This window comes from Phaethon aethereus, assembly GCF_964289735.1.
Source record: "Phaethon aethereus genome assembly, chromosome: 1".
Lineage (NCBI taxonomy): Eukaryota > Metazoa > Chordata > Aves > Phaethontiformes > Phaethontidae > Phaethon > Phaethon aethereus.
In genome coordinates, this window is record NC_138575.1 from 146129404 (window position 1) to 146141978 (window position 12575).

General features: G+C 35.9%; 1 protein-coding gene across 1 annotated transcript in view; it reads left to right on the forward strand.

Annotated features, from left to right (window-relative positions):
- The window catches only part of HERC2 (HECT and RLD domain containing E3 ubiquitin protein ligase 2), a gene marked incomplete at its 3' end in the record, with an annotated part of 118554 nt that overhangs the window by 91009 nt on the left and 14970 nt on the right, over window positions 1-12575 (forward strand). The window contains exons 70-83 of the mRNA XM_082014277.1: window positions 369-476; window positions 1610-1741; window positions 2227-2385; window positions 2477-2595; window positions 2989-3114; window positions 4135-4290; window positions 4438-4553; window positions 4676-4874; window positions 6066-6280; window positions 6946-7123; window positions 8847-9008; window positions 10126-10217; window positions 11108-11247; window positions 12175-12362. Of these exons, the coding sequence (XP_081870403.1) occupies window positions 369-476; window positions 1610-1741; window positions 2227-2385; window positions 2477-2595; window positions 2989-3114; window positions 4135-4290; window positions 4438-4553; window positions 4676-4874; window positions 6066-6280; window positions 6946-7123; window positions 8847-9008; window positions 10126-10217; window positions 11108-11247; window positions 12175-12362 (2090 nt within the window). The remainder of the gene's footprint in view (window positions 1-368; window positions 477-1609; window positions 1742-2226; window positions 2386-2476; window positions 2596-2988; window positions 3115-4134; window positions 4291-4437; window positions 4554-4675; window positions 4875-6065; window positions 6281-6945; window positions 7124-8846; window positions 9009-10125; window positions 10218-11107; window positions 11248-12174; window positions 12363-12575) is intronic.

Consider the following 12575-nt stretch of genomic DNA (forward strand, 5'->3'; position numbering starts at 1 on the left):
TGTCTTTTCATTTAGTGCTTCCTTCACTCTGTTATCGAGTACATATCAAAAGGTACAGGCAACAAAGAGCTATTTGCCTTAACTGTAAATAGACATTTTTTGTCTGTTGCAGCTTTACTTTGGAATGTTCTGAATATAGTCCTCTGTCTGCTAGCCTCAACTCACATGAGCTTGCAATGATGTAAGCCATTCAAAAAGAAGAAATTACAGACAAATAATATCATTAAACCAAAGAAAGTTATTTTTATTAATGAACACTGTGGCTTCCAAACAGCTGTGTTTGACTTTGTGTGGATTTCTAAAATACTGCATTTGTTCATGGTATTGATTGCTCCGTAGAAATGTGTGAACTCTGTGTTGCTGTTTAGGTGCTGAGGGACTGAGGGTAGAATTTGATCGCCAGTGTTCTACAGAGCGGCGTCATGATCCACTCACCATAATGGATGGTGTCAACAGAATTGTTTCCGTCCGATCAGGTTATGAGAACTAGTGCTTTTCAAAAATGTCTTGTGTGGTTTACTATTAAAAGTTTAATGAAATGTACCACTGTCTGTGACTGACTTACTGTGAGGGATGTGCCAGTAAAAAAAGAGGAAAAACTATGTCAATTTATACTCTGTTTTAAACTGAAAAAAGATACAGGATCTAAACAGACTCATAAGAGTGATCTTGCATCTTTGAATATAGAGAATCTCTCAGAAGGTCATGTTGTCATAGAGTGTAAAAAAATCAGTGTTTATCACCCCAGCCAACATGTCTGAATTTCTGTATAATCAAAGTATGTTTTAACAAATTGGAACACAATTGGAAAAGGATACTTTTTTCTTAACTTTTTTTCCTTTTTCAAGTAATATTTACAGAAGTTTGAACTTTCATACAGTCAAGACAAATGCTCTTCTGTTGTCTAATGCCCACAATAATACCTAGGCTCTCTTTCTGTTTTGTGTGCTGGCCTATGTACATGACACTAAATTAAATCTTCACATCTTATATCCTATTATCTCTGATTTAATTTTTAAGCACTACTAATTTGCAGTAGACTCCAAAGGAATAATTTTAATCTCATCAAATTTTGCATTTAACCTACCCATACATTACATCATGTGCAAGAGTCTCTGTAGTTACTGCCTGTTCTTAACGTTTTTGAGCAGTCTGATGTGGGCTTTTATTGCTGACCCATTTTTCCCCAAACTGTTTCAGATGTGCATGTGTTTCATTATTGCGAAGTTTCTGATTGAATTCCTGGTTGGAAAAAGCCATAAAGCTTAATTTAATATATATGTTGTTACATGTTTTGTAATATGAAAATATAATTTGAAAATAGGACAATGGATTTTAGTAAGACCTCATAATTGTCTTTTGAATGTGGTATTAAAAGTACTGAGGGTATCTGTGAGCAGTGCTAACTGAACTGTTTAAGACTTAAGTTTCATTAATGTAACATCTTCATAGTTATGTTCATGTGCTTCACATAGCTTTTTTTCATTTTCTTGAATGTGTTTATATTATGTTTATAATGTATAACTGTGGAGGGAGGTTGCAAGATGAGTGGCTTGCATTTTGTTTCAGACCATATAGATGAGTATGTTCATGTTGCCTACTGTAACAGGTCGTGAGTGGTCAGATTGGTCTAGTGAATTGCGCATTCCAGGGGATGAACTAAAGTGGAAATTCATCAGTGATGGCTCTGTGAATGGGTGGGGATGGCGATTCACTGTTTACCCTATCATGCCAGCTGCAGGTAAGGTATCATATATGATGTTTACAGAAGGGCAAGAGAGTAGATCTACTTGTCTTTTTTTTACAGTTGCATTTACTGCATGATACTTACATGCCAAAGTTCAATAGTTCATTTACATTCACACTAAGACAACATTTTTATTCGTACTTAGGAAGCATTTTCAACAAAGTCCTCTGAGATGCGCTTGTACATAGGGAAGAAGTAAAAATATTTTGTAATCACTCTAGTTTGCCTCTTCATTAATGAAGAGAGGATACTTTTGAGGCACAGTTCAGCTGAAATTTTTTTTAATGCATCTGTTTTGGAATTAGGTGAATTACGTCATGCAGGTGCCTTTCTTCCAATCCCTTCAAAAGGAAGTGGAATGGACCAACTCAGATGTAGATGGGTGCTCTAGTCTGCTGTGTTTGGTCAGCTAAATCCTGCTCTTATTTCAATCTGAGGACAAATCTTCCCCACCTTTTTTTGCTTTTTGTTTCTTGCAGGCCCTAAAGACCTTCTGTCAGATCGCTGTATTCTTTCATGCCCCTCAATGGATTTGGTTACATGTTTGTTGGATTTTCGCTTAAATTTTGCTTCGAACAGGAGTATAGTTCCTCGCTTGGCAGCTTCACTTGCAGCTTGTGCTCAGCTGAGTGCCTTAGGTAGGTGTAGTCTTAAAATTAAGTCTATTTGTTTGAAGTTAAAATGATCGTTTTAAGCGATTATGTTCTTTGTGTGCTTGTGTTTCCTTAGCTGCTGGCCACAGAATGTGGGCCTTGCAGAGACTACGGAAACTGCTTACAACAGAGTTTGGCCAGTCTATTAACATCAACCGGATTCTAGGGGATAATGATGGAGAAACACGGGCTTTGGTAAGAAGGCAGTGATGCTCTCCTCTTCACATTTTTCACATTAAGATGTATATGAAGCATTAAAATGCTAGCCCTGGTGTACAACATTTTTGTTGTTAATGGCAAAATAGGAAGTGTGCAAATGACTAGCCTTGCACAGGTCTGCAAGTCTGTAAAGGTACTCCATTTTAGAAAAAAATGGCTAATTCCAATACTCTATAGATACGGGTTTGGAATTGCCAAAAAGAGATAGAAATATTTTGTATTAGGAAATGGATGGAAATCATACTTCAACATAGCTACCTGTAGTTTGGGAAGTTATTAATATTTTGTCATGGTCATCTAAATAATGTATTTTTTGTAATACATAAAGTATACATACAGACTAACTTTCTAGTTCTGTGGTTTCTCTAGAGTTTCACAGGGAGTGCTTTAGCTGCTTTGGTTAAAGGTCTTCCAGAAGCTTTGCAGCGACAGTTTGACTATGAAGACCCCATTGTGAGAGGTGGCAAACAATTGCTCCACAGCCCTTTCTTTAAGGTAATGGGGTACAATCAGTAAAGAATTCATTAGTATAGTTCTGGATTTTTTTGTGAGATGTGGTAAGCTCAGCTAGTCCTATATCAGAAACATTTTCTGACAAAATCGTAGTGCTACTTCTAAAAGGAGAATCAAATATGCAAATAAAGAATGAGGAGTACATAGCTAGGCAGAGGTACGTAGGTCAGAAAAACATCTTGGAAGTACAGTAGACTACACTTTTTGCTAAGTGATTTCTGGGTTGTCCTAATTGGAGTGTTGTATGTTTTTATTTATTTATTTAAATACTCCAAAAGTTTTGTTTACATCTAGTTGGAACAAATAAGAATGTCTTAAAAGGAAGGCTATTCAGTTTTGGAGCCTGTACGCTATTCAGTTTTGGAGCCTGTACTTCAAAGTGAAAAAAGCCTCAAACTGCAGAAGTCTAGAGAAGAGCAACAAGAATAAAAGGCTGAAAAAACCTCCCATGTAGTAAAAGTTAAAATAAGAGGACTTACTTAATCTTAAGGAAAAGAAATTCTTGAAATACGGAAAAGTTTATACAGGGAAGAAGTGATCCATTGTTCACAGTCTTCATCAGTAACATTCATTTGAAATTGAATCCGATTGAAATTGAATTTGAATTTAATTGAAATTCAATTTAATTGAATCAAATTGAAAATTGATTTAATTGTAGGAGGGTGGCTTAGTTTAGAAATTGAAGGTAAAAAGTTTAGCACATAGTATTTGATATAGGAAAGTTAGTTAATCTAGGAGTGTTTTTCACGGGGAGGTTGTGAAAATCTCTGGTTTGGAATAGGGAATTAGATACATAACCATGTGAGAGAGTGTGGGTACAGTTGATGCTGCCCCATCAGTGAGGGTAATGAAGATGGCTCTTAATGTCCCTTGCACTTTATATGTCTTTGAGACTGTGTTGAGGCCCTACTGGTCTATGAGCTGTTCAGCTACATCAAATGCATAAAACTTTTTATTACACATTTTTGATACATCTCTAAAATGTTTTTTGATTGTCTGCAGGTGCTTGTGGCTCTTGCTTGTGATCTGGAGTTGGACACTCTCCCTTGCTGTGCAGAGACACACAAATGGGCCTGGTTCCGGAGATACTGTATGGCATCCAGAGTTGCTGTGGCTCTTGATAAAAGGACACCATTACCTCGTCTTTTCCTTGATGAGGTAATGCAGGAATATTTTAAATGGTTCATGGAACATTTGAAAGTGTTTCAATTGAAAAGATCTACTGAGTTTGACATATTTTATGCCAGCTGTGGTAGGAGTAACTGATAGTTTGAATAATATTGTTTAATCCAAAATATTTTACAGGTGGCAAAGAAAATCCGAGAATTAATGGCAGACAATGAAAATATGGATGTTCTTCATGAATGCCATGATGTCTTTAAGAGAGAACAGGATGAGCAGCTTGTCCAGTGGATGAATAGGTTATTTCTTTCAACTGTCATTGGTTTGGTCTTGTGATGCTTCATTCTTGCATAATGATAAACTGCATTTTTTTTGTGACTTTTTAAAAGCTCTTTTAAAATTTTTTTTTCATTTTCTGCAGACGACCTGATGATTGGACACTTTCAGCTGGAGGCAGTGGAACTATTTATGGTTGGGGTCATAATCACAGAGGACAACTTGGTGGGATTGAAGGGGCAAAAGTCAAAGTCCCAACTCCATGTGAAGCTCTTGCTACCCTTAGACCAGTGCAGTTAATTGGTGGTGAACAGACTCTGTTTGCAGTGACTGCTGATGGGAAAGTAAGGACACAACAAATGTTTGTTTGTTAAGCTTCCTTGAAATGTTTCATCCTCATTCAGAATGGGTTTGGTTGAAGAAAGAATAGTGTGCACAGCACAGATTTATTATTGTTGTTGTTATTATTATTAGTTTTATTTTATTTTTTTAAAGAAACTGAACTATACCAACTCTACCAGTGCAGTCTAGGAATTCAGTTTATTATAACATTAAATGCACAAAATGAGACATGTATTTTAGTTCTCAATTCAAAACTGTTATCACAGTTTGGAAGACAAAGCTGAATACAAGTAACATGCTCAGAGAGTCCCATAAAACAGGACAGACAGTAAAATGTGATGGTGGTTATGTCTCTCTGACAGGGGAGAGGTGTAATTGGAATCTGAGATTGTTCACAGTTGGCTAAATGCCTGTAAGTTAGGCATTGCAGGATCTAATTGCAGATGCTTAAATCCTGAGTGAAAAGGAGCATCATGCAGAGGTTTAGTGTAAGGTGTAGGAGAAAAAAATACGTTAATGAATTTGAAAAAGTCTTTATTTTGATACAGATGGCAGCTTTGTGTTAAGGATGTGATGGAGAATTTTAGCTAGAGCTTTTTGTAACAGTTACATCCATCTAGTGAGATACTGATTCTTCAGCAGTCAGTATCATCCTTGTTAATAATTCACAGAAGGATAAAGAACAGATTAATGACATTGCTTGACATCATTCTGTTCAGGCAAGTTACATTCAGATAGACAAAAAGAGAGTGAAAAGCAGTATTTAAAACTATGTATGGGACAGAAAGGGAGGAAGCAACTGTGTTTAGGTGTGTATATTCCACAGAAGAAAGAAAACTGGAATAGTGCTGCTTGAAAGAGACTTACAGGTGATAGATGATTTTGTAATGTCATCACACAAACCTATGGTTTCTTGATACTTTTACAAAATCAGACTTAGTATTTAAAATTAAATCCGTGAGGTTGGTGACAGTTCATATTGACTTGAAAGTAGCTGTGTTTTCACAATTTTTTTCTGAAATATTTCAAAATGCTTCTTATTTTCTAGAAGAGGTTATAGAGGCATATAAGAAGCTGGTTTTTTGGGCTTTCCTTTAACTGCATTCCAGTACACATTCATTAACAATTCTTTTCTACGACTCGAATGTTTTTGAAGAGGCAAACAAAAGTAAATTTTATTCTTCACTTTAAAGCTGTATGCCACTGGATATGGAGCAGGTGGTAGGCTTGGAATTGGAGGAACAGAGTCGGTTTCTACTCCAACTTTACTGGAATCCATTCAACATGTTTTTATAAAAAAAGTTGCAGTGAACTCGGGAGGAAAGCACTGTTTGGCATTGTCTTCTGAGGGAGAAGTTTATTCTTGGGGTGAAGCAGAAGATGGTAAACTTGGTCATGGAAACCGAAGGTAAGTAACACTTTGAAATATTTTTAAAAACTATTAATGGATACTTAGTATAGTTGCTATGATTTGAACTATTGTGTATGAGTACTGACTATATGTAGAAGTCAGTGTTAAGTAGTGATGTGGAAATGTACATTTTTAAATTGGAGAAACAAAATAATTTTCAGATAAACAGTTACTTTGATTTCTGTAATCAAATACTGTGTTCTAACACATCTGTGGATGCTGAAGTCCAGTGGCTTTTCTCTGGGATCTGTCTTGCAGGTATATGGAACTTCAAGGAACTTTAGGGAGCAAAACTGTCATTCTGCTTCTGATCTCCACATGCGTTGTTGCGTACATTAAAGAAGGAGTTCTGTTGTGTTTACCCTGATTTTCCAGGGTAAATGCTTAGCTTTGACTAGATTTTAATGAAAGTGGTTTTGTAGTTTCAGCTTACCTGCAATGCTCTAGTATAACATGAAGTAAAATACTTCTAGCATTTATAGGCCTCTGAAAATATTTATAAATTACTAATTAAACATAAATCTTTAGGATATAGAACTGGAGAAAAAGCAAATAGTTATTTTAGGTGTCCTCATGCTCATGTTAAAAACCTCTCTCCATACATTGGTGAACGTGAATGGTCAATTCTAAAAGTTTTGTCAAGACAAATATTTTAATTCCAGCCCTTGTGATCGTCCTCGTGTAATTGAATCTCTGAGAGGTATAGAAGTGGTTGACATTGCTGCTGGGGGAGCACACAGCGCATGTATTACAGCTGCAGGAGACCTTTTTACATGGGGAAAGGGAAGATACGGACGCCTTGGGCATGGAGATAGCGAAGACCAACTAAAACCGAAGCTGGTAAGAAACCTTTGGAGTTTACAGTCTTAGTCCAGTTCTTACCTTCTGCTTTGTAACTTTTTGCATTTCTGCATATAAAGAATAAAAGGGCAAAGTGGTGGCATTTATTTGTAAGAATTGAACAGTTGCTTTAGTAAACAGGAATTGCTCAGAAGAATAAAGTGAAGTAAAGCTGCAGAACTTTGCTAAAGGTCACTAAACAGCTTATAAGGAATTTGTTTTAGAGAAGACTTAAAGAAAACCCCAGATCAAACACCCCACCCCCCAGTAAGTAAATTCCACCCCTTCACAGGAGTAGTTCGCACTGAAAGTAACAAGTGAGCTCCTTGTCTACTGGGTCCCCTCATTGTTTACTTCCTGGAAAATATACCAGTGATTACAGTGATAGCCACTTAGTCACTTGCTAACTGCTTTTTTTTCCCTGACTTTAATTATTAGATTCTTAATTCTCATGATTGAATACTGAGATGTTACTGAAGTATATACTAAGTTAATAAGAATTTAACCTAAGTAATTATGAAGTATATAATTGCTATTTGGTGAAGAAATTTGAGTAAAGCAATGAATGAAATGGCATCAATAATGAAGATGGCGGCTGCTTCTCTTTGATTCTTAAGTGGTAAATCTGAGAACTTGTACAGTATTGAATGTGGAAAGAATGAGTATACTGCTTATCTGACGAGTTGTAATTCAGACTGTTGTACTCTTGTGAACTAGACTTTAAGAGCTTTAAGTTGGAATAGTTGTAGTAAGATGACTGCCCTGCCTTTGAAATGAGAGTTAATTTTGCTACCTGTGTCCTCTTGCTGAAAATACAGCAAAGAATAAGATTACATTATTTGAATCAAACTAAATGTTAGTGTGTCATTTTTATTCATAGCTCTGTGCATATATTTCTTTTCATGCAAGCATTAACTTTTTTCAGTGCTTTAATTTGTGGGACAAGGTATCATACATTCTTAGTCCACTTTGGAACCTTACCAGATGTTCTCATTCCCCTGCTCCCCAAAAAGCAAGGTCTACCCACTCTTTCCTATACATCTTTATACACCTTTCCCCCATCCATGTTCTTGGTTAGTATAAAAAGAAATAATCTGTAGATGACTTGAACTATGTGAGGTTCCGTGCTGCTTTGGATGATAGATTCTGCTACCTATAATCTATTTCAAGTAGGGATGAGGATGGGGAGGATGTGATACATGTGGTTCACAATCCTTGTACTTTGTGAGTCCAAATCCCATACTTCATCACTAGATGGCAGCATTTCAAAAGATGTTGATTAAATTCAGACATGATGCAAGTGCTAGAAAATGGTAAACTAGTAAAAGAGTATTTGAAAATAAGACTTTTTTTTTTTTCTTACTGTATACAATACTCACTCAGAGAGCGTGCAATTGTTTAAAGAGAATGTAGTCTTTGATAACTTCGCATGTTTTGTATTAATTGTTTTCCCTGACTGTTCAGGTCAAAAAAATTTTAACTAGTTCATGAATTAAAAAAAAAAAACCAAAAACAAAACAGTATTTAAAATACACAGTTTTCATTTTGCTGGTTTGAAAAGAGAAAAGCCCTTTGACTTGCCTTTATTTGCTTGTTCCTGTGGTGTTTCAGACTTGTAGTTCCAGTGAAGCACCTCTCCAAGTTGTGTTTGTCATCTTTTCTGCAAATAAATGAAAACGATTGAGTCTTTTATTGTGAACAAAAACGAGCGATTTCTTTACAGGTGGAAGCTCTCCAGGGCTACCGTGTGATTGACATAGCCTGTGGCAGCGGAGATGCACAGACATTGTGCCTGACTGATGATGATACAGTCTGGTCCTGGGGTGATGGAGATTATGGAAAACTTGGGAGAGGAGGCAGTGATGGCTGTAAAGTACCAATGAAGGTATTTGAATACAATTTTTTCATTGTTTTAGAAACCATAAGGTTGACAGAGAATGCTGAAGACAGATTTGTCAATATGTGCAAACTTCTACTTAATATTTTGATTGTTGTAAGAACAAACTTTGTGGGCTACAATGACAAGTCTAAATTTTGTGCTGATTGTTAAAGTTGCACTTGGAAGTTTTTTCCGTGGAGAACATTGCTGGGTCCAGCAATATTTCTCGTTTTAATTTTGATTCCTGTCAAAACATTAGATTTTGCCAATAAATCTTCATATTTCCTTGTGTTAATAAATTTCCATAATACTGCTGAAGTCATAACTTTATTCCAGAAAGGGCTATCAATTGATTAAAAAGTAATCTTACTTTATATTAAACCTTTCATGTGAATGCATGGTTGACTTGGAATCTCTTCATCTGTTACAAATGAAATCCATGTAGCCATCTAATTTGAATTACAGCACTTGTCATGAAGATGAACATTGTTTGTGTTTGAGAAATGTGAGTGTCACTATGTATACCTGTGCACAGTGGATTTTAGGAATCACACTTTATCCCCTGGATACAGCTGTCCCAATTCTTTTTCCAAATGGACAAAGTCTACCAGCCTATCCCAAATAACATTTTTTATTGCATGATGTAACGCAATATGAAAACAGCTAGTTTATGTTTCATCTATCATCACTCCCATAGAATTGATGGTAAAGTGGCATAAAGACCTACACAGAATAAATATGAAGAGTGTACTGGAGGTTTAAATATTTTTTTCCTGTATTGGCAGAATCACATCTGTGTTGTACGAGAACTAGGTATGATTAATGTTGAGTATTTGGAGGCAAAGCCTTACCATTTCTACTAAGGAGCAATTGCTGAGTAACTATTGGCAAAACACTAGAGATGGTCTTCAACAGTTTGCCAAATCTGAGCTTTTTAATGTTTAAGTAGTAAATGGTAGAAAGATGAAAGGAGTAGAATTCTGTTAAATTATCTACATACACATTTTGCTTGTAAATGTAGACACTTATACACTTGCACATTATATATTGCTTAAGACAGTGCAGTTTGTGAAACTATAGCCTCCTTAATTAACTTCCATTTCATTTTATATTATTTTGCTAGATTGATTCCCTCACAGGCCTTGGAGTGGTTAAAGTAGAATGTGGATCACAATTTTCTGTGGCTCTTACGAAATCTGGAGCAGTATATACGTGGTAAGTATTTTGTATTAGTTGTTTTGACATTGTTAGATGTAACCTTGTATGCAACAGGTATTAGTGTTATACTGCCTTCACTGTTTTGATTTTCTTCCTCATCAAAAACTTTTTTGAGGTGCTCTGTCTTGATTAGTAATAAAGTCTGCCACTTTGAGGAACATTTCATAGTGCTATTTCAATGAAAATTCAAAGTATGTTGTCTTGGAGACCTAAGCACAGAGTTGTCATTCCAGGCATTGACAACTGCAAGATGCAGAAGTTCCAGGGGGGTCAGTAGAAGTATGAGCCTGAAGTGTCCTGCAGGGTGGAAGATGACAGCATAAATAACATTCTCATATCTTATCAAAATTGTGTATAGCTTGTGGTGGCTGTAGAAGTCTGAGAATTTGATTTTAGTTCATTGTTTGAATCTTTCTATGCTATTCTAAATTTTGTAGTTTAAACTACTAGACTAAAGTGTTTAAAAAGACTAAACAAAATACATTCCCAACATTCTTCTGCCCTCTTGGTTGCATGGCATGAGAGGTATCCTTAAACGGTACAAAGTTCCAGTCTTTGAGGTCAGTAAACGTACTGGTTTTGCAGAGAATGCTTCTAATATTTGATCCATTTAAGAGGAGAAAAAAAACAAACAACCCCCTGCAAAAGTGGTAAAAGGTCTTACACAAAACAGGAACAGCATAATGGAGGTTTAAGAATTTTTACTGTATCAGCAGAATGACATCCATGTCATACAAGCTAGGGATGATTAATATTGAATATTTGGACAATATTTTGGTATTGAACCATTCATAAATATGTGTACAGGCCAAATATCAGATACCGTCTGTTGTTCTGTTTACCCCACAATTAAAACACTATTTTGAAATGTTACCTTCTCTGTGTAGGGGCAAAGGAGATTATCATCGGTTAGGCCATGGATCTGATGACCATGTTAGAAGACCACGACAAGTGCAGGGACTGCAAGGAAAGAAAGTCATTGCAATTGCTACTGGGTCTTTGCACTGTGTTTGCTGCACTGAAGATGGTATAAAAATCAAATAATTTACTTAGTACTGAATTTGAAAAAATGAAACTTTATTTTTTTAGTCAGCTTTTGGAGGCTTGCTAAAAATTGTGGTCCTCTGTGTGCATGGACATATTTTGTGTTTGCAGATGTTGCATATTTCTTGAGCACAAAGCATGTCATTGATTTAAAATGATCATATAAAACCAACTGAAGGTTTTAAATTAATAAAAAATACAGAGTTTAAGTTTCATAAATGCTGATGGTCAAAGCAAAATCTAGAGCTCTAAAAGTAATTAGATTGGTCAAGCAGTAGAATGAATGGATTTGGCTTGTTTTTTTCTACAGGGTCTTCTGAGACTGCTGAGGTGTTTAACTTGCTAAAGGAAGCACTGCACAAACAATACTGCTTCTTACAGAACAGGTTGAAATACTGAATATTATTTGTAGCAGACTCATTCCCACATTTAATTAACAAGTCTGCACAATAACTGAATGTTATTGTTATAGTCTATTCTAATGTCCTATGTAGTAATACAGCCTATTATATGATGTTTTCTTCTCATACAAAACGTTAAGCCTTTTCTAATTTTTTTAATAACAGCTTTTTTTGCTATGAAACTATCAAATGCAGGCTGTTCCTGGTGTATCTTTTATTCTTCTGCTCCACCATTTCCTCCTGTTCTGGAACATAACTTATAACTTATACAAACTGTGAGGAAATAAATGCATCTTATACTAGCTGCTCTACATAGACTATGGGCCTAACTGTGTCATTCAGGGTTTATCTACTATAGACAGTGGATTTCAGGATGGCCATCAGTCTTAGAAATCTTGATTACAGTCCAAGAACTCATTCAGTTAAATGACTTATAAATGCTAATTAAAAAAAAAGGCAAAAAGCTTCTATCTTAGCTTTAGAACAATTAATTCTTTTTATCGGTTTAGGGGAAGTGTATACGTGGGGAGATAATGATGAAGGGCAGCTTGGAGATGGAACAACTAATGCCATCCAAAGACCACGCTTGGTTGCAGCACTTCAGGGTAAAAAGATCAACAGAGTAGCCTGTGGCTCAGCACATACTTTAGCTTGGTCAACCAGTAAGCCTGCTAATGCTGGCAAGCTCCCTACACAGGTAATATTTTTGGCTTTCTGCATTCAGATTTTAAACATACTTGGTATCCTTGTTGCTGGTCTTTCAGTAGACATATTTCCTTTCTAAATCCCTGCATAACCTCAGTGTGCTTTGATTTGGCTTTGAGTTTGAGCCAGTTACTTTGTTTTAGTTCCGTATTTCTAAAAAAGGATTCCAGTTTCCCAAGGTGAGAAAGACTCTTCATCCACTTGT